This window comes from Stenella coeruleoalba, assembly GCF_951394435.1.
Source record: "Stenella coeruleoalba genome assembly, chromosome: 2".
NCBI classification, from domain to species: Eukaryota; Metazoa; Chordata; class Mammalia; order Artiodactyla; family Delphinidae; genus Stenella; species Stenella coeruleoalba.
In genome coordinates this window covers 170208023-170235771 of record NC_137147.1, presented here as the reverse complement: position 1 = coordinate 170235771, position 27749 = coordinate 170208023, and the positions used below count along the sequence as shown (strand labels likewise).

The 27749-nt window shown below is 43.4% G+C and overlaps 3 protein-coding genes across 30 annotated transcripts in view; 2 read left to right on the top strand and 1 right to left on the bottom strand.

The window, feature by feature from the left end:
- The window catches only part of LOC307182130 (uncharacterized protein), a 66811-nt gene extending 53385 nt beyond the window's left edge, over positions 1-13426 (top strand). For 5 of the 10 annotated variants that reach the window (XM_079913316.1, XM_079913314.1, XM_079913318.1 and 2 more), the window contains 6 exons: positions 755-885; positions 4749-4859; positions 5683-5794; positions 10062-10457; positions 10622-13170; positions 13399-13426. In XM_079913316.1, the coding sequence (XP_079769442.1) occupies positions 755-885; positions 4749-4859; positions 5683-5794; positions 10062-10084 (377 nt within the window). In that variant the 3' untranslated portion in view covers positions 10085-10457; positions 10622-13170; positions 13399-13426. Of the gene's footprint in view, positions 1-754; positions 886-4748; positions 6916-10061; positions 10458-10621; positions 13171-13398 lie in introns of those variants that run through there. The other 5 variants (XM_079913321.1, XM_079913315.1, XM_079913322.1 and 2 more) reach the window with 5 other exon arrangements.
- Positions 1203-23490, bottom strand: MSRB2 (methionine sulfoxide reductase B2). Its single transcript, XM_079913313.1, has 5 exons — positions 23318-23490; positions 13823-13923; positions 8470-8546; positions 3021-3168; positions 1203-2136 (listed from the first exon to the last, which is right to left on the bottom strand). Exons 1-5 carry the CDS (start codon positions 23433-23435, stop codon positions 2032-2034), a joined length of 549 nt encoding a protein of 182 aa, XP_079769439.1. The 5' UTR covers positions 23436-23490; the 3' UTR covers positions 1203-2031.
- PIP4K2A (phosphatidylinositol-5-phosphate 4-kinase type 2 alpha) overlaps positions 18767-27749 on the top strand; it is a 485936-nt gene continuing 476953 nt past the window's right edge. For all 19 annotated transcript variants that reach the window (XM_079913300.1, XM_079913298.1, XM_079913299.1 and 16 more), the window contains exon 1: positions 18767-19150. The gene's annotated coding sequence lies outside the window, so the exon portion shown is untranslated. The remainder of the gene's footprint in view (positions 19151-27749) is intronic.

Genomic DNA, 27749 nt, shown 5'->3' with positions numbered 1-27749 from the left:
AGAATTTTCTTTTTGCCTGTTGAAGACAGAGAACTTTAACAGAGAACTGGAATCCATAAAAAAGAATCAAATGGTTATTTTAGGACTACAAAAGTACAACACTTAAAATTAAGAATGCATAAGATGTGTTTAACAGCAGACTAGACAAGCAAAAGGATAAGGCTAGTAAATTAGAGAAGAGGTTGACAGAAAATATCCACATAGAAATACAGATATTTAAAAGAACGGGAAGATACAGAAAAGAGCCTTAGAGATACGTGGGATGCAATTAATGGTCTAAAATTTGTGTAATTCAAAAGGAGAGAGTCTAGGGAGAAAAAGAAAGAGGTAATAACAAAACTGATGAAAGTATCAACCTAAGATTCAAAGAGCTCTGTGAACCCCAAGCACAATAAATACAAAGACAACCACACCAGGGCACATTACAAACTGCTGAAAATCAAATAAAAAGAGAAAATCATAAAAACAGTTGTGGGGGAGGGGAACACATTACCTTCAGAGGAGCAACAATTGCACTGACAGCTGATTTCTCAGGAGAAACTACAGAAGCCATAAGACAATTGAATGAAACTGTAAAATGTCCAAATAAAATTTCTCCAAATTAGAATTCTACGTCCAGGGAAAAGGATTCTTCAAAAATAAAAGGAGACCCAAAGGTATACATTAAATATGTGCAATTTTTAAATATATCAATTGTACCTCAATAAAGCTTAAAAAAAATGAAAGGCGAATAAATACATTTTCTTACCAATAGAAACTGAGAAGATTCACCATGAAAAATCATGCACTAAAAGCAAAAGAGTTCTTCAAGCAGAAGAAAAAAAAATCCCACAAGGAAACATGGGATTTCAGGAAGAAATGAAGAGCAAAAGAAACAGCAAATATGTAGGTAAAGATAAATGAATATCAACATATACACTAACAATGATTTGTGGGGTTTATATGTGTATAAAATTAAATTAAATACATGACAATAGTAACACAAAATATGGGAGAATGTTAATGAAGTTAAAGTGTTCTAAGGTTAACATTCTTGGAAAAGTAGAAAAAATTAATAATTTTAGTATGACTGTAATAAGTTAAGGATGGATGTTGTGATTTCCAGGGTAAGCACTAGAAGAAGAGTTCATAATGCATAACTCAGTAATAAAAATAGAATACTTAAGTCTCCTTTCTGTCCATAAAGTCTCAAAGAAAATGATTTAAACACTTTCAGTAACAAATTATTCAAGACTCTCAATGTGTAAAAAAACACTTGAGTTGCTATCAGCATTGGTGTAACCAAACACCTACTACCACATGACCTAATTATTTTTTGGCATTTGGTTTAGTCATTTTTATAAAAGAGCAAATTCACAGACTTAGACAAAAAGCAAACAGATTTTAGTAAATATTTTATTTGAACTAAATTAAAGTTTAACTTTGTAGCCACTTGTATTCGTCATCACTGAAATCTAGCAAACTCCCATCGAAACTTAAGTTGTCCGTAGAGAAGCTGGAACTGGAAAGTTCAAGACAGTCTAAAGTTTTGAAAAAAATATCGTGCATCCCGTGGATCCCCCAAAGCACAGCTCATCCACAACCCTCCTCCTCGTTGCTTCTTTCCATGCTGGGACTGTGAATTAGTCTAACCCCATATTTTCTTTCCTCTTTTCACTTGATCTCTCACCTATATATGTCCATGAAGAACTTAACTGCAATGGAACGTTCAGGGTGGTTTTGTAGGAATTCTTTGGTTTGTCCATCAGCCTCCAAATGTCCCCAAAGAGTCATGCCCTCTGGTCCAAGCAAAGCCCACCGAAGTCGATTTAATGGAAATGGTTGCCCCTATGTCATTTTGTGAAATTCCAATCAAAGCCAGAGCCAGGGTTGGCTGACTCCAGGTAGTAAGTTAGAGAAGGTGTGAGTTGCTTGGTGATAGCAGCAAACTTAGCCTGGTTTAGTAGGTAATAAAACTAGCTACTCACATAAATTATGAAAATTGAGTTTGGAAATGAGGGAGTGGCGAGGGAAGGGGACTCTTGGAGGTAGTCAGTGTTTGCTTGGTTTGAACTTGAGTGCCACACTGTTGATGCAAAACCTCTGACCAGTAGGCCCAGGTCCATCAGGAAACACATGGCCAAGGTGAGCTTTGCACTGCAAGGAGAGAAGCCTCTGTCATTCCTCAACTGGGACAAGGCTCTTTACGTAAAACCAGACACATGAATCCCACATGGCCGCCCCACTCGAGTTTTTGACACTGGTGTGGGGAAAAAGTCGATTATACCAGAATTTGATTAAGAAATGAAAGGATGCAGAGCACAGTAGTGGTGAACATCTCTCTCCTTTATCAGTGAGAATGTGAGCAAGTGATTTAACTTTGGCCTTGATTTACTCATCTATAAAATGGGGATGATAATTATACCTACGTAATAGAGATGTTGTGATGATTCATTGATACGAAACATTTAAAGCACTAACAGTTCCTGGGTGAGTACTCGGTAATCTTGTAGCCAGTGTATTATTATTGTTTTTTATTGAAGACAAGACTAAGCTACATTTATCTGCTTATGAAACCAGAACATTTGAGCACCCAAGGATATCAAAGTGAATATGCTGTCTGGATTTAAGCCACTGTCTCCTACCAAGCTCACAGGAGAAATATCGCGCTGGTGTCACCTGCAGCGCTGCTCCGCCAGTTGCTGACACGCTGCAGAGTGAGAGGGGGCATAGGGACGCCAGCTATGCTTGGCCTTCCTGCTGATTGTCTCTGTGCAACAGAATGTAAAGGGCCAGCTCTCTCTTTCAGATCCTTGCTCTGCTCCCATCTCTGCAAGGCTTGAACCAGGAAAGGCTCCTTCTTGGGTCTGCAGTGCCCAGAGTGATGGGAGATAGGGACCAGCAGCACGGGAGAAACCCAAGGTGCTTCCATGACAAAAGTGCTCCTGGCCATAACACCAGATATGCAAGGACAAGCGACCTCTCTGTGGCATTTGGGGCGGCATTGGGGAAAGCCAATCAGAGAAAACAAAGACACCCACCTGCTTGCAGATGACCTCTGTGCGAGCTGGTCCCAACGAGGTGTCCACACATCGCAGGATCCCTGTGTTACTCTCATCAGAGCCAGACGTCCCCTGAGCCTCAGAAAACGAAGGCCATCCAGTGCCCGAGCAGTACTTTTTCTCAGAGCTGTGTTAGACATCATGACATTACAGCTGTGAAGGCTATTACCATACAAAGAGCATTTTATGCCCCGAATCATTTTTCTTCCAAGCACGATTCGATTCCCTTCTCCTCTGCCAGACCCCAAGGCCAGTTCTGTGAACCACTGGTTCCACAGGAATCTGCCCACTGCATCTCCACTATTAAAGACGCCATCTCGGGCTTCCCTGGTGGCGCAGTGGTTGAGAGTCCGCCTGCCAATGCAGGGGACACGGGTTCGTGCCCCGGTCTGGGAGGATCCCACATGCCGCGGAGCGGCTGGTCCCGTGAGCCATGGCCGCTGAGCCTGCGCGTCCAGAGCCTGTGCTCCGCAACGGGAGAGGCCACAGCAGTGAGAGGCCCGCGTACCACAAAAAAAAAAAAAAAAAGACGCCGTCTCATCAGGTCAAAGATTTCTTGTTCCTTTGATGTCGAAGGCATCCCTCTCAAGGACTAAAAACATGAGGAGCTTTGTGAACTGCTGCACGTTAGGAAACAGATCAAATCCCTGTGTTCTAAACGTAGGAAAGGGGGAAATCGAAATGAAATAATAGTGGTCGAAGGAGGGCATTGTGAGTTTAGTGTATCAGAGAAGCGTGAGAACTGATGAAACAGCCGTCTTCAGCCACCGGAACTTCGGGTTATCGAAATTCAAAGCCTGACTGCCTTCAGGGGTTCAGGAGCTGCCTCTGTCGCTTCTTAGCTGTGTGAGATTGGACAGGCTGCTTATTCTCTCCAAGCCTAGTTTTCTCATCTGTAACATGCAGATAATCATATCTACGTTATAGAGATGCTCTGAGGGTTTAAGGAGCTGTGCTGTGGGGCAAGTGGTGATAGATAAGCCTGGGCACCCAGAGTCATCACCGCAGGGCAGTGACCTTCCCGGGGAAGCGCCACAGGGACGAATGATGCTGGGTGATGGTGGTGGCAGAGAAGCCGGCAAGAGGAGGAGGGCAACAGGCAAATCTACTCATCAGAGACTCACTCTAAGTGCTTTGAAAGACGACTCCTTAAATCACACTAGGAAAACATTTTAAAGGGCAGGGAAATGGCTCTCTCTATCTGAGGAGGAGAGACAAGAAATGAATTGTAAATTCTTCAAAAAAAACCCCCAAAACACCAAAAACTGAGTAAAGAGGGGGGAAAAGTGGCAAATAATCAAATCCCTAGACTAGGAGCACAGAAGGAAGCTCAGTTTAGAGCACGAACCCCAGCAGAAAGAGTCTAGTGCAAGACAGAGACTCAAACGTTCTGGTCTTGGGACCCCTCTGTACTACAGAATTACTGAGGATCTCTGAGAACTTTTGTTTACATGAGTTTTGTCTATCGATACTTAACAAATTAGAAATTACAAGTGAGAATTTAAAAAATATATATGCATTAAATTATTTTTAAAAATAATAAATTCATTACATGCTAACATAACCTATTTTTACAACAATAATTCTATTTTCGAAACTGAAACAAACATTTAGTGGGAAGAGTTGCACTGTTTTATAACTTTGTAAATCTCTTTAATGTCTAGCTTAAAAAAAATGACAATTGACTATATATGCTCGTGCATTCAGTCTGCTGCAGTGCTGTTTCGACTGAAGTGTAGGAAGAGGATGTGGTCTCGCGGATACGCAGTTGCAAAAGGGAGCACCTCGAAGAGCCCTGAAATGATCCCAGGAACTCAGGTATAGCTCTGAGGTTGACTTCTGAGAGACTCGGGTGTGAAGCCAGGCTCTGCCTGTTATGTCTATGCAACCTTGGCAAGTTATTTAATCTTGTAAAGCCTCTGTGTCCTGATCTTCAGAATCATGATGGCATTGTTATTTCCTGGGGTTACTGAGAGGATTAACCGAGATGCTTTCTACTTTACTGTTTTTAGCATAGTGTCAGACACGTGGTACTTAAGTCAGTAACTATTATTTTTTAAATATCATTATTAGTAGTAGTAACAGGTATCCATGAAATTTGAGCAGCTGTGGGTCCAATGAGAAGTGTCTGCACATTCAGATTGGGTTCTCTGCAACCCTTTTTGTTTTCCAAGGGTTCAAAAATATTCATCCGAGCTACTTTGGTCCAGGGAAAAACACTTTAAGTATCTTTTAATCATAGCTTTTCCGCACTGAACATTATATATAAACTAGTGATCATTAAAGGAATTTTGATGGAGAATTATGAATATAATACTTTTTTTAATGAATGAATATAAGACTAATAAAAAGTCATTTAAAACATTTGATGGGAAACAATAAAAGTTTTATTGATGCAATTAACAGAATCGGGAGATTTTACCAGGTAATATGAGAGGCCCATCATGTATCATTTAAGAGTGAAAACTTAAATATTAAGGTGAATTAGAAATTCCAACATACATATTTAAATGATTAGCAGACTGTAAGGCCCTCCCTTGAGAAGCTAAAACCATTCTGGACCATCTTTAGTCATGTACTCTTAGAGGTGCTTCTTTTGTTTAGTTTTGTTATATGTTTATTTGCTTTGTTTTTATCTTAGTTTCTGGAAATTCCACAGCCCCCCAAACAGCAGCAGAGGCACTTGGTGATAACTGACAACCCTCATGGTAGGAGAATTTCCATTCCTTTGAAGGAATGGGAGATCACAAAAGGTTAACAATGTTACTAAGTTCCTATTAACACCTAGGATGTCAGGATATTCTGTAAAAAGGGAACTAACATCAGGCTCTCAGTTTCCTTCTATTCTAAGATTTATGACCATGAAACATGTGATCTCACAGTAGATTTTAATAAACACTTTCAGAATCAGTGTTGGGGGGGCAGGGGGAGGAGAAGGGAGGGGAATAGAGGAAGCAGGGGAGGGGCAAAGTCACAAAATTCCAAGGTTAAGGAAGCAACAGCCTGGAGTCCCCAGGGGAGTGATAAAACCCCTAGAGCGCTCTTGACTTGGAAACCCTGGACTAAATGTCTCTGAGTTATCTCCCCCAGAATGTGCACCATACTGGTTTGGCCTGAAGGGAAGTGTGCAGGCAGCAAGGAGCCCAGCAGCCAGGAGACAGTGATCCCTCATCCACTTGATTCCTTAACTGTTTAGTTTTGGTTGACTTTTCACCTGGTTTTGACTCTGTACAAGCATTTGAAGGAATGTTTCTTTCTTTTCTACTCCTGCTGTCTATTACTGAGGCTGGAGACTGGGGACAGAGAGAGAGGGAAAATGAGAGGTCAAACAAGAATCCCTACAGCTATCCACCCTCCTGAATGGGAAGCGCTGTCAGGAATATAGTCTTCATTTATAGATTCTCATTAATTAGAAAAAATTCTCAAGAGTTCCTCATTATCAGAGACACATTCATGTATATGGCCCTAAGAAGGATCTGTCTCTAAGAATGTCTCATTGCTAACATGTATCCAGTGCTTGGCATGTGTGAGGCATTGCTCTGGTGCTTTCACATGTATTAACTCATAACTCAGTTAATCCTCCCAACAACTTTATGAATTCAGTACTACTAGCATGCTCATGTTACAGGTGGGGAAACTGAGGCACAGAGAGGTTAAGAAACTTGCCTGAGGTCACACAGCAGTGAAGCCAGGATGTACATCTACAGACTTAACCACTGTACTACACTGTCTCTCCTATAAATAAATGCATCTTTAAGAAGAGTACGTTCTGGAACGTAAAAGATTCTTATGAATATATTCTTATTTTTCTCAGTCTCAGCTGCAGCAGCAGCAGCAGTGGGAGGAAAAAAATGGAACAAACTCAAAAGTCCTTAAGAAATGAAAATGGAGGGCTTCCCTGGTGGCGCAGTGGTTGAGAGTCCGCCTGCCGATGCAGGGGACGCGGGTTCGTGCCCCGGTCTGGGAAGATCCCACATGCCGCGGAGCGGCTGGGCCCGTGAGCCATGGCTGCTGAGTCTGTGCGTCCGGAGCCTGTGAAGTTGAATGAATGAAGTTGAAAACAAAGACTCAGATGTAGGAAGGAACATGCTCTTGAAAGATGACCTCACATCTTTTGCCTTCACAGTCAAAAGATGGAAACAGAACATCTGGCTGTTTACTACACAGTCACAAGGCCGTGCTTTATACTTTTACAACACGGTTCTTTGGCTAAAAGCAGAGTGGCCATCTCAAGGTCCCACTTCTCCCTTTTAATAGAACCAAAGGTCAAAGAATAACTAATGGTTCAGAAATATGCATCCATTTTACTGTTCCTAGCTTCCCCCAGGCCATCTCAGCCTGACTGCCATCTTTCTTTTTTTTTTAAAGATTTATTTTATTATTTATTTATTTATTTATTTGCCGTGCCGCAAGGCTTGTGGGATCTTAGCTCCCCGACCAGGGATTGAACCCGGGCCCTTGGCAGTGAGAGCAAGGAGTCCTAACCACTGGACTGCTAGGGAATTCCCCTGACTGCCATCTCTATCTCCTCACCAGCCACCGACAGAGTGAATGAATCCGGACAAAGGTCTGCCCTTCCGTAAGCGTGAAGGAAAATCAATCCTAATTGTTCCTCATCCTTGCAGGCGGGGTCTGGCTTTCCAAATTCAGCCCACATTAGCAGCCTAGGAAAGCCCAGGTCTGCTCAAAGCCCAAGGCACATAATGAAGCACTGCCTAATGGAAGATTCACAGAGCTGGCTTGATTTATATTTTAGTCTAAACCAATTTAGAGTTGATGCAAAAGAAAGGAAAACATCTTTGAAGTTCTGAAAAACAGGACTTCAAAGATGTTTTCCTTTCTTCTTCATCGAATCTACTTTTTTTAGACTGTTTCCTGCATGTCTAAACAAAAAAGCCTTTGTGGAGAGATTTCAGATCCTGATCGACTTAAAAGAGGCTTTGAAATCAAGGGACAATTAAATTTACTTTTAGCTACATAGAAGAGAGCATGGTATTCACTACCGTCAAGCACTGTGGGGAATCTATCCTCATAAAATTCTACATTTCCTAAATTAAATTATAAACCCATTTCTCCCTGGGAGAGATACAGTTTTAATCACATGGCCAAGCAAATACCATTATGGTTTAGATTTATTTAAATACTTTCCCAGGAAAAAAACTCTAATAGCTTTATCGTAAGGTGCCCACCAAGTTTGTTTTGTTTTTCGCTGTTTCTTGGGGATACAGAAAGAAAGAATATAGGCTAAGAAGTTAATGCTCTAAACACTAGAAATAATCAAGATAGGCAAGAATCTTAAATGAACAGCCCTCCTTATAGCAACCAGGCCAAATGAGAAGGGCAATTAAAAACATCATGGCCCCAGAAAGCAGAGCTGTATGAATTTAGAGGCTTACTCTCCTTCGGTACCTTTTGATCTTTATCTCACCTGAAAAGCGGGCTGTCACAGCACACACAGTGATACATTCCTGATTCCTTGTTGTTCAGGTAGATCCCACTGAAAGGCTGAAAGTAAATGAGATACATCACCTTCAGGTTTCTCATAACGCCAGCAGGACACAATACAGCAGATCCAAATCCAAGATTAAGTCTCCCAATAAAGGAATTTTTGTACTAATCTGACAAAGTGCAAATATCACTGGAGAGAAAATTACAACACGCCCAGTGAAGAAGCCTACAGGCTTGTTTACAACTGGGCTTTATTGTGCCAAATATTCAAATTATGACATTAATAATGCTTTGTATTTATATAGCATGTTTCACCCAAGAACATCAAAGCCTGTGAAAAAGCAAGAGAACCGCACCTCTGGATTGTGTAAGATCTTGGTCACCATTTCAAAAGAGTTATTAATACAACAGGAATCTAGTCCACTGTCTAAAACACTTTGAAATCTCCAATTAAAGACAGGATATAGGTATATAAAAAGCAAAGCTCAGTGAGATTAGCTTGTGCCTTTAATATGCTTCACGTGGTGTTTAGGACACTGCATACTTAATAAACGCTAAATAATGAGCTAGATTCTCCCAGGGCCTAAGTTACTACTTAGATGAAATTACCACGTTAATTGTGGCTTAGGAGTTTGCAGGTTCCGAGAGGAACACAAGGAGACTTGAGGCAATGAATGAGCCAAGACTAATTTTTTTTAATGTTATTTTGTAAACTGATCTCATTGTTTGAAAAAAAAAAAAAAAGACTATTTTTGCCCAGTTCCTTTCGTCATCTCCTGTCAAAGGAATGTTAAAAAAAAGAAACTCTTGGGCTTCCCTGGTGGCGCAGTGGTTGAGAGTCCGCCTGCCGATGCAGGGGACAGGGGTTCGTGCCCTGGTCCGGGAAGATTCCCACATGCCGCAGAGCGGCTGGGCCCGTGAGCCATGGCCGCTGAGCCCGCGCGTCCGGAGCCTGTGCTCCGTAATGGGAGAGGCCACAACAGTGAGAGGCCCACGTACCGCAAAAGAAAAAAAAAAAGAAACTCTTGAACAAGCCTAGTGTGAAAATCTACAAGCAGTGGCTAGTGGCAGGCACTGTCCCATTTTATGGAGAGAAGCTGAGGCACAGGGTGGGTCACTGAGTCCCAGCGCTGACTCAGGAAACGAGCAGCCCCCTTGGTCCTCTTGAGACGTCCTACCTCGACAAGTCCACAGGTCAAACATTCACACTCCTCGTGGTAGGATTAACAGCACATTTTCAGGGAGCTGCATAATGGACAATTTCAAATTAACCTACTGAGCCCACCATCTCAGCACACTTGGATGTTTTCCCTCTTTAAAAACCCTGAACTTGGCTGCAGACATCCGAACGGTGGTGAGCTGGTCTTTTTCTGGCCCGTCCCCTTGAAGGCCTGTACCCAACACTGGCATGAATGGGCATCTGGAATGAAAAGGAAGTTTCGCATCCCCCCCACCTGGGCTGATGAGGCACACATGCCAAAGGGCTACCTAGACCTGAAGGTGATCTAGAGAAGCCTACTCATGCGATCGGGACAGCCTGATAATATTCAAAATATAATTCTGTCATTGCAGGGACAGTTGGGCAGAGGAAGTGACGGGGAACTGATAGCACAGTAAGTTAAAGAAAAAAAATCAAACATAAAAGAATCCTTAGCTGATGTATTTTATGAAATGACATCTCTCCTCTGCCTCCTTACCTGATTTCCTCTGTCTGCCCTCTCACCCTTCCTCCCCAGTTTTATACAAGGCCTATCACTTATTTAGGGCTTCTCGCTTGTTCATTCCAGTATTTACTTGAAGACCTAGTGTGTATCCAGTGCTGGACTGGGTACTAAGACTGCAGAGATGGAAAAACAAAATGAAACCAAACCAACCCACAGTTCCTGCACTTGGAATCTGCTACCAAATTGGGAAGAGACACGTGAGCTGGCAGCTGTCACACCACAAGACAGGAGCTCTGATGGAGAGGTTAGTAGGGAGTGAGGATAGCACTAGGCCCTTTACTACTAGGGGAGTTTTCACCAAGGCTTTCTGGACCAGGTAACGCCTGAGATGTCTGAGATCAGGGTTTTCTTTTTCTTTCATCTTCTATCATTATTTTTCATTGCATGGCTGATTGGTGTTTATTACAGGAAATGCCAAGACACTAAACTGAGTTCTGAAGGATAAGTAAGAGTTAATCAGATGAAGAAATGGAAGAGTATTTCAGACAGACAAGCAGCCTGGGCTGGGCCCACGTGACAGAACAGGGCAAGGTGGAGAAGGGAGAAAAGGTTGCTGCAAAGGTGGGGAGGGCCAGATCATAGTGGCTTTGTCAGACCACGCTAAAGAGTTTTCGTGCCATCCCACTGAAAATGGAAAGCCGTTGGAAACTTTTAAAGTGGGTGTGCACACGATCAGAGCTGGTTTTTATCAACAGAAGGAGTACTTGACATGCACATGAAGAATGGATTGGAGTTGGGGCAGGAAGACACTGGAGGCAAAGGACAGTCAAACGGCCACCAGTTCAAGCCTAGATTTAACTGTGGCAGGAGCAGTGGAAATAAAAAGACTAGAATAGATTCAAGAATTATTTAGAAGAGAGAACTGAAATGCGTGACTGTCAGAGTCAGAGATGTAATGACTTTCAAGATACACCTTCCCCTGGGTTTTCAAAGTCTGTCCTAAGGACTGAGTATTTGTGTACTGCCCCCACCAAATTCAAGTTTAAGCCCTGACCCACAATGTGATGGTGTTAGGGGTGGGGCCTTTGGGAGGTGATGAGGACATGAGGGTGGAGCCCTCAAGAATGCGATTAGTGCCCTTATAAGAAGAGACACGAGAGAGATGACCTCTTTCTCCACCACGTGAGGACATGGCAAGAAGGTGGCCATCTGCAAACTAGGAAGAGAGTCCTTATCAGGAACTGAATTGGCTGGCACCTTGATCTGGGATTTCTCAGCCTCCAGAACCCTGAGAAATGAATGTTTGTTGTTTAAGCAGCCCAGTCTGTGGCATCCTGCTACAGCAGCCCGTGCTAACACAGTCTGTCTGCACCAATGCGAGTTCTCTCTTCTTTTATCTTTTCCATACTATGAATACATACCTGTTGGAAACAGATGACACACTCAAAAGGAATGATTTGCAGATAATATCACACAGCACTATTTACAAAGGTGGGGACAGGGCCGATGGAGACCAACAGGGAAGGTGAAGCACCCCTGGGCCAGTGACTGAGAACACGCTACTGGCCTGCGGGACACAGAGTGGGCAGGACCCGTGAGGCTGCAGCTGGAGGGGAGGGCTGCCTGCAGAAGCTGCAACCTGCATGGGAGGAACACAGTCCTAGGGGGACCCTGGATGCCTGTTTCTCCACTGTGCCCTCTGATCTTGCTGGCATCTCCCAGGGGCCAACCCAATCAGGAGTCAGAGGGCAAGGGAGCTGGTTAGTCTTCCCAGAACTCAGAGCAGAGGGAGGCATGTGGATAGCAGATCTGGAAGGCAAAGGATGACCTGCATAAAACCTACCTTCTATTGATATTTGACTTTTAGTTATCGCTTGACCAGGCTGTAAACCCCTTCGTCGTACCTAGCAGAGTGCTAGCAAATTACTGCTGTCCAATAAAAAGCATGCGCAACTGAATTTTAATTTTGAGTCACCAAATAGAAAGCTGAGGCGTTTTACTTCTCTTTCCTTACCCTCATGGAGCTAACTAAGGCTTATAGTTCTGCAACGTTCTAAAAAGTTAACTGTGGAAATGGATCAACTGAAAGGGATTTATAACATTACTTAAAATAATAGATGATGCTCATTTTGTCAAACGGCCAAATGCACGGAGTATATTATACCATTTGTTTGAAAATCCCACATATTTATTCTCCTAAACATCTGGCAGCTCATCTCCAGGCTGCCGTCTCCAGCTCCACACCCTGCGTGGCTCTGTCCCTCAGAATAGGGCCGGCTTACAGTGCTATGGGAATGCACACAACTGCACAGGGAATCACGTGTGGCTCCCCTGTGCTATCTGCACTATGGCTAATGTAGTCTCTTTCCCAGTGAAGCCTTTATTAAAATCCCACCCACAGGAAGTTTTCAAAAATACCAGTATTTCACCAGAATCTATTGGGATCTGCTGGCCGGTCTAACGGCTTTAGCATCGGTGGCGAAGTTGAGGGTGAGACCACGGTTACACGGTCATAGCACATGGACAGCTTACCTGAATTTTGCAGGGACTGCTCAATTCAAAGATATAAATATTCTACAGCTTTTGAAACCGCTGCACTGTGGTCCACTCCGTGGGGTCTGCTTCACCAATGAAAATATCTAATAACCTGGTTCAATAACTATATTCCAGTGGTCATATTTGGGACTAAGACAGACTACTTGTTGGGAAATGCAGCACAGTAAACACGGTACATACTATAATGAGGAACCACTGAGGGCTGTTCTCTCAGGAAATGAAAGAAAGCTGAGATTACTGAAGGCGGCTTCAATAATGTGTCCTTCTTATGGCCTGCAGTCATGTGACAGTCACCACGGTTTATTTTTTGAGCGCCTGTTATCTGCAGGCACCATGCTATGTGCTGGGGTATATACCAAGGATGGCAAGTGCTAAGAAGAGAAAGTACTGGTAAAAGCAAACCCATCGGGGCTGAGGAAAGGCTTCCCTGTGGGAGTGAGAGTGGGGCTGAGAGCTGAAAGGTACGTGTGAATGGGTGGGTCGGGGTGTTGGTGGTGGGGGAGGACACAGGGTGTAAAGGCCCGAATGGAGGGGAAGCCCAGGGTCTGAGAGCTGAAAGAGGATAGTGTGGCCAGAGTGCAGCGACCAGGGGGAAATGTGGCCAGATCTGAGGACAGCGGGTGGAGGTAGGGGCCAGAGCCTTTAGGGCCTCATTAGCCACTTTTCAACTTTTCTCTTTACTTTGAAAGCAGTGGGAAGCCACTGAAGAATTTGGAGCAGGGGGTGATGTGGTCAGATCTGTTTCCAAAAGAGAATGGCAGCTGTGAGGAGGGCAGCTGTGAGGAGAGCAGCTGGAGGCAAATGCACGCAAGCCAGGGCTGCGGGGAGCCTGGACCAGCCTGCAGGTGAGAGCAGCGGAGGGAAGCCGAGGATGGGAAGGTTCTTTAGGAGGCAGAATGGGTGGGCGAGGCGACGACGGAGGGCAGTGTATCTAGAGGAAGGATTCTGGTTTGCACAACTGGATAGATATTCATGGCCGAAGAAGGAGAGCAATGAAAGGCACAAGATTCGCAGAGCAGATGATGAGTTAGGTTTCGTAGCGAGATAGATTCCAACCTGTCCTGCCCTGCCCCCAACACATCTACTCAGAAACTGTCAGTCGGTGTAGCTTACCGGTTCCGTCCCTTTTTCTCTCGTGACATGGAACTGCTCTGGAGTCAGCTTCTTCTGCCACTCACTCTTGGAGAGAACTGGCTTCCGCTTTGTAAGGGACCCTGTGTCGTTAAATAGGGATTAAAAAAAATTAAAACAGCAAGGCCCAGAATGCTGAGGTTGACTTCCTTGGATTTGTCTAAGAAAATTTAGTTATTTACCCAAAGAATTAGAGTCTTTACTACAAATATTTATATTTTTAATTGTTTTTCATATTTCATTGCATTGTTCGGGATCTCAAAATTACTACTGTATAAGAGTATTTACTTTAATAGCAATGGTCGACAAATTGCAAATTATAAGGTGGGTGCTACTGACTTTCTAATGATGTCTGTGATCAAGTTAAGGACTTTTATATTTTCTATATTATTAAAATATATTTTGCTTGGAAAAAAACCAGTAAGGCACAATGACCTTTTCTTCCCTAGCCTCTCTACTAAAGTGCACCATCTCCCAGCAAAACACGCCATCCCTTCCCCTCCCCCTTCCACCCCTTCGTTCTTCACAGAGACCAGAAAGCTCAGGTACAAAATACTGTAACTGACTCATTAGTTTAATAAGAAATGAGTAATAAGTAGAGAGCCAGTTTTCCAGTCCTGCTGGGGCACAGAAGATAAGAGGCACCTGAAATACGAAATAAGGTAGAATAAATTCTCCTTGGGTTACTAAGGGGAGAAATTCATCTTTCTTCTATTACTACGTTCAAAGGAGTGTTTCCTGTCAGGATACAGCTGGGAGTAGCTGAGTGATTGGAGAGAAAAGATCGTGGAGCCAGTGGGTTATTAAACCCCTCCTCCTTGCTAGTTTATAAAGATATCTCTGATTTTGTTTGTCAAGGGAGGTCTTATTAAAAATTCTTTTGTGTGGAAAAAATAAGAGACTCCTATAGCACATACTCCTGAACGGGAAACTGAGACCTACCATAATCTATTATCATGCTTCATGGTTTTTTTCCACTTTTGTCTTCCTTTCTTCTGCTCCCTTCAGCCTCTTTTTTACAACTTTTTTTTTCCAGTGAGTGTAAACATAGTAACTTTAACCAAAGAGAAGTAGGAAGCCTAATGTATATTATAATAAATAAACGTTTTAATCATCCAAACGTTTTAATCATCCAACGTTAAGAATATGAGAGGACCTTATCATCTGCTTACACCTCAACTTACAAAGGAGAAAATAAGGCCCAAAGGGTTAGTAACTTGACCACAGCACTGAAGATGAAATGTTAACTACCTGTGATGTCACCACCCACATAACAAACATGTCAGAAGATCGTAGCTGAATTTCATTTTTGGTTACAAAAAAGAAAGTCGTAAATAATCTTTCAGCATGAGAAGACTTGTATCTTCATCACGAGTTCATAACACTGCACAATATGGTATTTTCAGTATTATATATTATTGACTGCTATGGTTGTCTACATTTTATTTAAGGGTTTTTATCTGTTAAATATATTAGAAGGTGTCCTTTCTTAAATACTTTTTATAAGGCCATGGGGATTTTTTTTTTCCAATGGAAATATACCTCTGAAATACTCCTATGGAAATATTGCTCAGTTACACACAAATTTTTCAGGAACTCAGCTCCTGGGGAGCAAAGCAAAATGTATTCATGTGATCATTATTACTGCTTAGTGACTTTCAGAGTTATTATGCAGAATGCCAAGTAACAAAGGGAGAAGGAATGATGAAATTTTTAAAATCACCATTTTTGCAATCACTAAAATAATAGACGGATTCAAGCAAGAATCATCAGGGAATTCTAAAACCCTTGGGTGAAAAGACTGTTGAAGAATGGAATAGTTACACATTTTCAAAATATGATCCCTCAAATTATCAATTTTACAAGTAAGAAAATGTACCTTTACAATGGAAAAGTCTAGAAATCACCCCCTCAACCAAGTAAGCAAGGTTAGCATCACTGACAGCGGGGCCAGCTGACATCATGTGCCTCTGGGTGGGACGAGCTGCACTGAGTCTGCTCTCGGAGAGCTCACCAGGACTTCTTAGGGACACCCAGGAACACTTCATCCTCATCCCATCTACTTCTCCATAGAAGTGACACTAGACAGTCTCTCTTCCTGGTATAGTCTACTCCCTCAGCTTGCATGACACCAAATCCTCCCGTCTCTCCAGTTCCTCCCTCTCAGCAACCTTTCTCAGCTCCCCTTCCTCTAGCCATCCTTGAATACTGGTGTTCTTTAGAGGAGTCTGTCTGTCTTAGGCTTTCTTCTATCATTCCCCCACACCCCCTCTCCCACCCTGGGAGATTTGATCCTTAAAGTACCCTCTACATGATGAGACTCCCAACCTGTTTTTTCCCTCCATCCTAGATCTCTCTGCTGAGTACTGGACCCATACACAATCCACACCTGGATATCTCCACTAAGCCCATCCCAAACAAAAGAATTTCATGTATCTCCTCCACCCCAACCCAAATCTGGTCCTCCTCTCATGTGCTCCAGCTCATCAACTCCATGTTTCAAACCAGAAAGCCAGGCCACCATCCATGCCTCTTCCCTTGCCCTTGCGCCAAGCCCGTTGGTTCTACTTCCTAAATAACTCTAGGACCTGCTCATTCTCACCCCTCTGCAACTACCTTGGATCAGGCCACCATTACCTCCAGCACAGAATATTACAGATTTTTTTCTAATTTGTATGCCCTCCCCTATTCCAACCACTTCTTTTTCCTCACTGCCCAAAACTGTTCAACGTGACATAATACCCTCAAGATAAATTCCAAACTCCTTGATGTGACTTCCAAGGCTCTTCATGGTTGGCCCTGCTTACCACTTCCAACTTCTCCCTTCTACTATGCTGCAGGCCCTCTCAACTGTGGTCCTCTGAGTTCCCCCAGAAGACATCATAGTTTGTTTATCTTTTTACTTGTTGTTAAGATGGAGTGAAGACTTCTAAGATCCTTACGTGCCAGGACAGAAACCGAAGTCTCCAATCTCTGATCTCAGTTTACATGTTATCTTCTTCAAGAAATATTCCCCGACCCCCTAAGTCTGGGTTGCAAGCTCCTCCTCTGGGTTCTCACGGCCCTCAGTGCTTCCATGATAGACACGACAATCGCAGGTTAATTTGTCTGGATGTCTCATTCAACTAGAAGCTGAAAGTCTGAAAAAACTGTGTCTTTGTTCAGTGTACCCCTATTTATCAGTGCCTTGGCATTTGATATTCATTTCTTCATTCATTTGGTCATATTTATAGAGCACCTACTATATGCCAGACACTATTCTAGATGCTGGGGATACAGACGTAAAGAAAACAGACAAGAGTCACCGCCCTTATGGAGTTGAGGTAAAGTAACTAAGAATGTAAAACTTTAGATGATTTTTTCAAAAATCACAAAGGATATTAGAGAGTGTGAGGATGTTTGTGTACGTATTTATGTGTGCGTATGCACACACACAATTTAAAATAATGAGGGAAGGCCTTATTAAGAAGGCGACATTTCAGCAAAGAGTTGAAGGAAATGAACAAACACACAACATGAATACCTAGAAGAAGCGCACTGCAGGCAAGAGAAGCACCAGGCTGGGTGTGGCTGGCGCATCTGATGAACAGCAAGGAGGCCAGAGCAATGGAGGTGGAGTCAGCAGGGAAGGTTAGTAGAAGTGGCAGCAGACAGATGATGGGGGCCAGATCATTTAGGGCCCTGAAGGCTATTGTAAGGACACTGGCTTATGTTCTGAGTGAGTCTGGAAGTCATTGGAAGGTTAGCTGAGGCATGACATGATCTATCATATTTTAAAAGGATCAGTGGTAGATATACTAAAAAAATATTTGAAGCAGGGTGAAGTCTGAAGCAGGGGAACCATTACAGAGGCTACTTTAATCTGGCTGAGAGGTGGAAACCTGGATCAGGGTGGCAGCAGGAGAGTGGCTAAGTAGCGAGACGCTGGACACAGTCTGATGGTAGAGCCGGGGGATCTGCTGATGGGTCAGATGTGGAGGTAAGAGAAAGCAAAGGGCCAAGGGTCATACTCCACAGCTTCTGGGCTCTGAAAGATGGGGGAAGACTACAGGAGGAGTAGGTTTGGGAACTTGGTTTTGAATTTGTTAACTTTAAAAATGCCAATCAGATATTCAAGTGGAGATGTCAACTAGGCAGTTGGATATATGGATTTAGAGTTCCAAGAGAGGTCTAGGATGAAAATATAACTTTGTGACTCCTCAGCCTTTAGATGTTATTTATCTTGGACTGGAAGATCCCCAAGTCAGTGAGTGTAGACAGAACAGAGAGAGAGGCCTGAGGGCTGGACTCTCAGGCTCTCCGCAATATACACGTTGAAGAAATGGGGACAAGCAGAGAGGTGGGAAGGAAACCACAAGAATGCAGTGTCCTAGTGAAATGAAGCAGGACCCTATGGTGCTTGCCCCCCGTGTCCTCAGGCTGCCTTTTGTCTGTGGAAAAACTTTAGCCAAAGAATAAGTTTAATCAGAGAAGTGAGAAAATGCAGAAACAAAGGAAAACAGTCCAACAAGACCAAATAATAATAGGTTAGTCATTAAACAAAGTCAAGGACTTTTAGTTCCTCCTCAAGGGCTATAGGTAATATTCTGAGCCATACCCTGTGAGTTGTCTTACAGATACTGAAACCCCGCAAGGTGGAAGAAGTTACATGATGACCAGGCTATAGCCACGACATAAGCAGTCACAATTCTGAGAGCTGGCCTTAAAGAAATGGAACAAATTGACCCTGGAACTGAACATTAACTGCACTTAAAACAATCAAGATGACGCTGATCAGACCACCGATGACCAACGTCAAGATGACTGTCAGAGCTGACTGCGCTGTTTCTGCGTGTAGCCCCCTCCCCGCATCTATAAAAGCTCTTGCCCACTGATTGTCAGTGGGGGGAGTCGGCCTTTGGACAGGCCTCTGCCCCCTCCCCCGCCAGGCTGCCGGCCTCTGAAATAAAGCAAACTTTCCTTCCCACCAACCTGGCCTCTTTATTGGCTTTAGAGCGGCGAGCCTGACCCCATTTTCGGTTACAGTTTCTGGCTCCCAACCTGGGGCTGCTGGACTCTCGCGATATCTGCTCCCGGGGTTTTCCCCGAGCTGAGCCGCCATGATGACGCGCCGGGATGGCTGTGAGGAGCCGCTGCTCGAGGTTCGCTGGCCCCGGGAAGGGGGTTTGGGGGGACGCTCCTAGCAGCTGCCGAAACCATGTGTTTGGGGGATCCTCCCTGTTTCTCCCCTGCTCGGCACTGGCTGTCAGCGTACGATTTTCCTTGGTGGAACGGAAACATGCTGGACAAACTGACGAGCTCCATGACCGAGTAAGTCCACGGGTGTGCAGCCGGCCAGACTTCTCTTTTGAGCACGAAGTGCTATCTGCGTATTTTGCCAATTGGTTCTGACGTGTCTGACATTGAGGGCTGTTTGTGAGCACTGAGTGTGTCATTTGGGCATTTTGCCAGTTGGTTCTGACGTGTGTCTACTGTCAAGGACCCTTTGTGTTGGCGAAGTGTTTGGGACGCCACATGGGTCACTGTCTTGGAGGATTGTGACAGTTGTGTCTTCTGGTATGTGAGTGTGTATTTCATTTGTGTGATTGGTATCTTTGCTGTCTTTTGTAAAATGGTAAGGTCAGGTTCAATTCATTAGAAAAATTTTAGCTATGAGATTACGACTAAAGAAAAAGGAAGATAATTTTTTAAACAATATATGACAATAGTATTCTTTATACTTTGGAAAAGAATGGATAAGATGAAACTCTTTTGAAATTCCAAAACCGATTCTTTTTGCATATGCAGTTAGAGAAAGCTGGCTTGATAAAATACTGTTTTCAGAATTCTGACCCTGAGAGAACCAAAATATGCATAGGAGAAAGCTTGATGTTAACTCTTATCATGTCCTTGAAATACAAACACAGCCCACTTTGCCTGAGACTTCAGCCTTGGGTTAAATAGTAAAACTTCAAAAGATGTTTGGGTTTATTAAACACACATCTTGTACCACATTAAAGAGAAATTATGCTATGAGAAAAATGTAAGTTTTTAGAGGTTATGGAATATGTTCTTAAGTTTGCCAATCAGTAAATGCTGGTATAACAGTTCAATTACTTGTTTCTTGGTTTTGTTAAGGCTTTTAAGGGTTAAAAATTGTAATATGTAATTAAAGCTACTAAAAATGATAAGGGAAGCATTTCAGTGTGGAAAGCAAGTAGGATATGTGTTGTCGGCGAAAGAAAGTATAAAGAATGGAGATATATTTGTTGAGGAAAAATGAGGATAATAATTTGTCCTACAGTTGGTTGTTTTTGGATGGGCAAAGAAAAGGGACAAATCATATGGATACAAAAAGTGATAAAAGGTTTGCGAAAAAAGGGAATTTTGAGAAAAGAATTTTGTACATTGAAAGAGTGATTAAGATTAGATCGCGGGGGCTTCCCTGGTGGCGCAGTGGTTGAGAGTCCGCCTGCCGATGCAGGGGACACGGGTTCATGCCCCGGTCCGGGAATATCCCACATGCTGCGGAGCCGCTAGGTCCGTGAGCCATGGCTGCTGAGCCTGCACGTCCGGAGCCTGTGCTCCGCAACGGGAGAGGCCACAACAGTGAGAGGCCCGCGTACCACAAAAAAAAAAAAAAAAAAAAAAAATTAGATTGCAGGCTTCTCTGGTAGCGCAGTGGTTAAGAATCCATCTGCCAATGCAGGGGACACGGTTCAAGCCCTGGTCCGGGAAGATCCCACATGCCGCGGAGCAACTTAAGCCTGTGCACCACAACTACTGAGTGTGCGCTCTGGAGCCTGTGTGCCACAACTACTGAAGCCTGTGCGCCTAGCGCCCCTGCTCTGCAACAAAAGAAGCCACTGCAATGAGAAGGTCGCGCACCGCAGCAAAGAGTAGCCCCCGCTCGCTGAAACTAGAGAAAGCCCATGCACAGCAACAAAGACCCAATGCAGCCAAAAAAAAAAAAAAAAAAAAAAGATTAGATTGGATTTAATTAGGTAAATGAACTTTGTTATTAATAGTAAGCTGGTACAAAACTGGAATTAGGTTTTCTTTCTCCCTGTTAAGAGAACAAAATTTTTCAGGAATATTGAGGTGCTTTTGATAACAGTAAGTTTCTTTCTCAAGCTAACTTCGAGTATTCCAAAGGGCCCCTAGACATCTCAGAAGAAATATTAAAGTAACTAGGATTATTTAGTATGTTAAATTATATGGAAAACATACGATAACTTTCAGATCATACTGCTGAACTGGGTAAGAAATTTGAAGAATTCTAGTGGAAAGCTACTGTTTTGCTTTCAACCACATTTTTGACCCCAGTGCTTGGGATGGAAAAAATTGCCTAGTTATCACAGAGTATAATGACTTATGAGGTGTGTCACTGCTGGCTTTAAGTTTACTGCTAAAAGCACATGTACAATGCTTGTGTGATAATTGGCTATAAGTGATAAAATGTATAGCCTATAAAATGTTTCCCCATCAGCAAACCTCTGTACTTGTTTATGTCTCACTAGTCCTCCCCACAACGTGGATAACTAGGCCAATATATAAACAAGGCCCCAAGTCCACAACACAGGGTTGAATGCAGCTGCACTTTTAACCTTTCCATTTTTTATGTAATTATAACGAATGCTTACTGTATGCCTACTAAGCACCAATATTGTGATAAAACATATTTAGGTTTTTCATTTATTCTGTAAAACAACCCTACCATTATCACTATCCTTACAGAAGAAAAAAACAGGCTTCAGCGTACCAAGTTCAAGACGTGCCCAAAGACACAGGGTCAGTGATTGACACTGTCGACTCTGAAACCTCCTTAACCACAGAACTATTACCTGCCCATCATTCTCAGTGGTTGCCTACTAGTTGTTGAATTGAACTTTCATGGTTTACTTAAGCATTCCTTAACTGATGGATGTTTGGGTTAGAGCCAGTTTCTAGTTCTTAAGAGTAGTTCTGTTAAAGACATCTGTGCACATATAACTTTGTTCTTCTTTAGAATTATTTCCTTAGAAGGAATTCCCAGGAGGGGGTGTCTGATAAGTTAGCAGTTCCTGTATTGGTGTCTGGCCAAATTTTTTTTTTTTTTTTTTTTTTTTTTTTTTTTTGCGGTACGCGGGCCTCTCAGTGTTGTGGCCTCTCCCGTTGCGGAGCACAGGCTCCGGACGTGCAGGCTCAGCGGCCATGGCTCACGGGCCCAGCTGCTCCGCGGCATGTGGGATCTTCCCGGACCAGGGCACGAACCCATGTCCCCTGCATCGGCAGGCGGACTCTCAACCACTGTGCCACCAGGGAAGCCCTGGCCAAATTTTAACGTTGCTGAAGAACCTCAGATTCCAGGGCAATTCATTAGGCTGTTTTTGACAGCACCAAGTACAAACATGGGACAAATTTCTGCTGAAACCACCACCCTATAAACGGGAATGAGAAGAGCTCCAGCCCACAGCTGTGATGTTTCCATCACCTGTGGTTCTCAGGAAACCAATGCTTGGCACACAGTAGGCACAGAACAAATAATCAGATTGGCTGACTAGAGACACCAAGAGGTTCTGAAGGCCATGGCCCCAAGTCATGTTGGATCAGCTCCCACTGCACACTGCCAGGGCTTTTATTTATTTAACACAGCATTTTGAAAACTTCAAGGGATAAAAAGCATTCCAAGTGACTAGGTACATTTTCAGCACAGATATGTAGCTTTAAATGTCTTCAGTGGACACATAACAAATGGATTCAGAGACTGGATGGCTAGGCATCTGCCCATAAAGCCAATGTACACGAGGCACTAGATTCCCCTGAAATAGGCCTGAAATACAGTGCCAGCTAACGCATGTCTCCACAAGTGATTCCGTACTAAAGGATGAAATGTAAACGTGCCCCAGTCCCACAGAGCAGCCAAAGGCGTTTTGTAGAAAACAAGACACACTTTTCCCTAGTTTGTATCACAGCCATTGACTAACGATGGTTATCAGGTTAAAGGAGGTATGGTATTAGTCCACACGTTTCCCTGGGTCCTGGAAACACAGAAATAGAGCAGGTCAGGGAGCAGATCCACAGGCATGCAAAGTCTGAACCGCCTGCTTCTCAGACGCGAAAAGCAGCATACATAACTGGAGAAGGTGGACAGTGTAACAGAGCAGGAGCCACTGCAGCAGAGAGCGCGCGGGGTGGGCTGCTGACCCAACACCTTGAGGCCCGGCTCTAGAGCGTAACATTTTATGCAAAAAAAAAAGTGTGTGCACGTTTGGAGAGAAGATCTGTAGCTTTACACAAATCCTCATAGGGTTCAGTGACCCCCCCCCCCCGACCCTAATAATATACAACCAGCTGTCGCAGAAGGAAGGAGGTGGGCGGGCAGGGGCGTCCCGAAGGAGCTTTCCGAGAAAGTAAGCGCCAGGTCCAGAACCAGCTGTCGGGCTCCCAAGTCCTGGCAAGTGAAGGGAAACCGAAAGCTGGGAAGTGGCGGCGGGGCCTGCAAGGCCCGCGTCCTACCTGCGTCCTCAGGTCCGGTACTCGCGCCGAGACCGCCCCGGTCCGCTCGGCCCCGGACCGCCCACCCGGGCACTTCTCGAAAGGGAAGGCTCCTAAGCGCGCAGAGGAAGCGCGCCATGACGCTGTACACGACCCTGCGACCCTGCGGGGCCCAGGCCGCAGGACCCGCCCACGTCCGCAGGGCCCGCCCACGCCCGCAGGACCCGCCCACGTCTTCGATGCTCCGCTCCGCCCCGCCTCCTCCCACCTCCCATCCTGTCCGGTCTCCAAGCATCGCACCGCGCTATGCTCCTTACCCCACTCTTGCCCTTTCCGCTTTCCTTCTCCTAACCGCTTCTTGCTCCTGCCCCTACCGTCTCCCCTTGGCCTTCTTTGGCCCCCTCGGCCCATGTACCGCTTACCTCCCTGCGCTGCTCCCCCAAACCTGCCTCTCCCCTTGCAGGCTCTTCCCCTGGTCCCACCCCACAGCACCCATTCCCACTCTACTCCCCACGCCCTCTCCCCCCACCCCACTGATCTGTTTTAGTTTGTTTGCATTTTCTAGAATTGTTTCTAAATGGAACTATAGATTAGTTTGCTTTTTCTTGAGTTGCACATAAGTGGAACCATTTTTTATTTTGTCTGGCTTTTTTCACTCAGAATAACTATTTTGACAGCCCTTCCTGTTCTTGCATGTAACAACTGTTCATTCCTTGTTGGTGCTGAGTACTATTCCATTTATAGATATACAACAATGTGTTTACCTAGTCACCTGTTGATAGACATTATCATTCCCAATTTTTCCTTATTAGAAGTAAACCTGCTGGGAATATTTCTGTGCAAATCTGTGTGTTACCGACCAGAGTTCTTGGACTCCTTAGTCAATAGAAATTGATAAGAGGCCAGACAAGAAATTCAGGCAAGGCTTTATTGGCACTCATACTGCAACATGAGGGAGCGAAAACAAGTAACAGGTTCCCTTGCTCGCTTCCTGAGGCAGGGCAAGCTATTTCCTTACATGGGGTGAGGGTAGGTGGCGGGTCCAGGGGCTGTGCTGGAGGGGTGGCTTGGGTGGTCTGGCCACCCTTTTGGTGGTGCTGTGCGCAGGATGCCTGTGCAGGACCCTGGTTTTGCTTCCAGGTCCTCAGAAGTGGCAGTTGTATTTTTGGTCTTTTTGTACGTGTTGTTCATAATTTGCCCCAACTCACAGTTAATTTTACTCCCTTATAGTTTCTTTGTATTTTGTTTCTGGAGGAGAAAGTTTGTTCAGGTGCAAGCACTACAGCAAAGGGTCCCAGGTCCCAGCCTGCCTCATTTATATGGACATGTGATTTCTTTCTCTTGGGTAAATAACTGGAAATGGAATGGCTAGGTCATAAGGTAAGTGTAACTTTTTAAAACTACCAAAATGTTTTCCAAAGTGGTTGTTTCCCCTTCCATTCTGGGGAGGACCACCAGCTTTACAGAATCCACCAATGCTCCTCTCTTCCAGAAACACCCTCACAGATACATCCAAATAACGTTTAACCAGTTATCTGAGTATCTGGTGGCCCAGTCAAGTTGACCTGTAAAATTAACCATCACAGTCCCAAATTGGATAAATACATAGGAAAACAACAGGGGGAACACTGTAATAACCTACAAACATTTACTATTATGAATTTAAGGAAAATTAATATTATTTGGACAATACTCAAGTCTGACTGGACAGATGGTTAAAGGATATGAGGAGATGGTTTGCACAGGGGAAACTACAAATAGTGTACAATCACTTGGGAAAATATTTAGCTTCCCTAATAATTAAAGAATTGCAAATTAAAAGAGTCCAGTATACTACCTCCTACATGTTAAATTAATAATAGGTTTTTTTTTTTAAACCGAAGTTAACAGTGCTTTGGAGACTCAAGTATACTCATGCATTGCTTGTAGAAATAGTGGAATAATTTTTCTGGGAAGAAATCTGACAACATGTACCAAGCATCACAGAATTCATTATATCCTTCCATGTGGCAAATCTGCTCCCAGGAGCAAATCCCAGGGAAAGAATTCAATAAAGAGAAACACTCGATTTTTGCGAAGATGTTTATGCTTTTCATAATAATAGAAGGATCCAAAATCATTAGCAGCTAGGAAATGGCTAAGTAACTCTTGACAAAGTAATACAATGGAACATCATATAGCCATTAAAACTTCAAATATAAAGATTATCTGGATTTATGGAATGATCTATATGAAATAATGCCAATGGGAAAAAGTAGAACACAAAATAGTTAATACTTAAGAAAAATAACGTAAAAATATGCGCTATGAAACTGATCTGAAGCATAAAATTTTGGAAGAAAACTTTTTTGATGAAAGATTTTTTTTGTATTTTTCTCTTCAAATGATTTTTAATTTCACCAATGCTTCGTATTCCTTTTAGATAAATTAGAAAATAGAAGTATACACAACACAATTCTTTTTTTTTTTTTTTTCTGTACGCGGGCCTCTCACTGTTGTGGCCTCTCCCGTTGCGGAGCACAGGCTCTGGACGCGCAGGCTTAGCAGCCATGGCTCACAGGCCCAGCTGCTCCACGGCATGTGGGATCCTCCCCGACCGGGGCACGAACCCGTGTCCCCTGCATCAGCAGGCGGACTCTCAATCACTGTGCCACCAGGGAAGCCCCACAACACAATTCTTGAACACTATCTCAGAAATCATTACTGAGAATATTTTGATGTATATTCTTTCAATCTTTTTCACACATACTATAGTTGATATGTTTTAATTACTTCCCCTTTCTCCCCTTTCCCTGAACTATACTCTTTCTTTTTTTTTTGAAGAATACACTCCTGCCTCAATCCCGCATTCTCATTTATATAATTTGGATAGGATGGCTCTAGAGCAAGATTTCTCAAACTCAGTCCTTTAGACATTTGGAGTCAAATAATTCTTTATATGTATTGAGGGTGGGGGGATGGTTAGGTAATGCTTTGCAGGATGTTTAGCAGCATTTCTGGCTTCTACCCACTAGATGCCAGTAGCATCCTCCTCCAGTTGTGACATTGCCAAATGTCACCTGGGGGGAATCACTGATAGGATACAGATGACTGTATCCTAAAACAGTTTAGGTGTTGTTTAGTGTGTTTTAAAATCTGTCAGTATGTTTTTACAACTTGATTTTATTATTCAGTATTTTGGTTTTTAAAGATTTATTGCTGTAGATAGATAGACAGACAGGTTTAGATCTACTTCATTCATGTTAACCGCTGTGTGGAATGCATTGTATTGACAAACCTGAGGATATCCATATTCTACTTAAAGACAGTAGGATGTTTTCATTCTTCAGCTGTTACAAACCATGTTACCATGCTACAAATGAACGACTTTGTACAAACCTCCTTGTTCACCCAAGTTTACTTTAGAATAGACACGTAGAAGTGGAACTACTGGATCAAAGAATAATGCATCTTCAGCTTTCCTAGGACTTCATCAGTTGCTCTTCAAAGTGGTGGTACCTACAATGTGCATGAGTCCATTTCCCCACATCTTCACCAATATTTGATGTTATGAGATTTACTAATTCTTGCCAATATGATGGATGCAAAATAAGGTTTCATTGATTTCTAATTTTCATTTCCCTGATTGTTAATGGGGTTGAGAATCTTTTCAGATGCTTAATAGCCACCAATTCACAATTTTTGTGAATTGTATGCATTCTTGTCTCTTTTTCTTTTAGATTGTTTCTCTTTTTGTTACAGCTGTGTTGGAATTCTTTATTATTATGCATACCAATTATTTGATGATTGTATGGGTTTTCATTATTTTCTCCCATTATGTGAATTTGATTTTTACTTTGCTCATGATATCTACCTTTACAGTTTGCTTATGTTCTTTTACTGTGTTTGTTCCCATATATGTGTGTTTATAATTTTGTACAAACAGTACATACTATCATCATCAAAATGTATGCATTCTTTCCAACTTGCTTTTCTTACTCAATATTTTGTTTTAACATTTTATTTTATTTCATTTATTATTATTATTATTTTTTGTGGTACGCAGGCCTCTCACTGTTGTGGCCTCTTCCGTTGCGGAGCACAGGCTCTGGACGCGCAGGCTCAGCGACCATGGCTCACGGGCCCAGCTGCTCCGCGGCATGTGGGATCTTCCCGGACTGGGGCACGAACCCACGTCCCCTGCATCGGCAGGCGGACTCTCAACCACTGCACCACCAGGGAAGCCCCACTTAATTTTTTAAAGATAGATTTTATTCATTTAAAAATTTTTTGGTTTTTATTTATTTTTGGCTGTGTTCTGTCTTTGTCGCTGTGTGCAGGGTTTTTCTAGCTGTGGTGAGTGGGAGCTATTCTTCGTTGCGGTGCACGGGCTTCTCATTGCAGTGGCTTCTCTTGTTGCGGAGCATGGGCTCTAGGCTCACGAACTTCAGTGGTTGTGGCTCATGGGCTCTAG

Excerpts from the sequence above, each read along its gene's own strand:
- MSRB2 (XM_079913313.1), bottom strand. The coding sequence starts at position 23,435 with ATGGCGCGCTTCCTCTGCGCGCTTAGGAGCCTTCCCTTTCGAGAAGTG. Across the intron at positions 8,547-13,822 it reads GAGAAAAAGGGACGGAACCG|CCTTTCAGTGGGATCTACCT; the intron begins GTAAGCTACACC and ends ATTTACTTTCAG. Across the intron at positions 3,169-8,469 it reads TGTGACAGCCCGCTTTTCAG|CTCTGAGAAAAAGTACTGCT; the intron begins GTGAGATAAAGA and ends TGTCTAACACAG.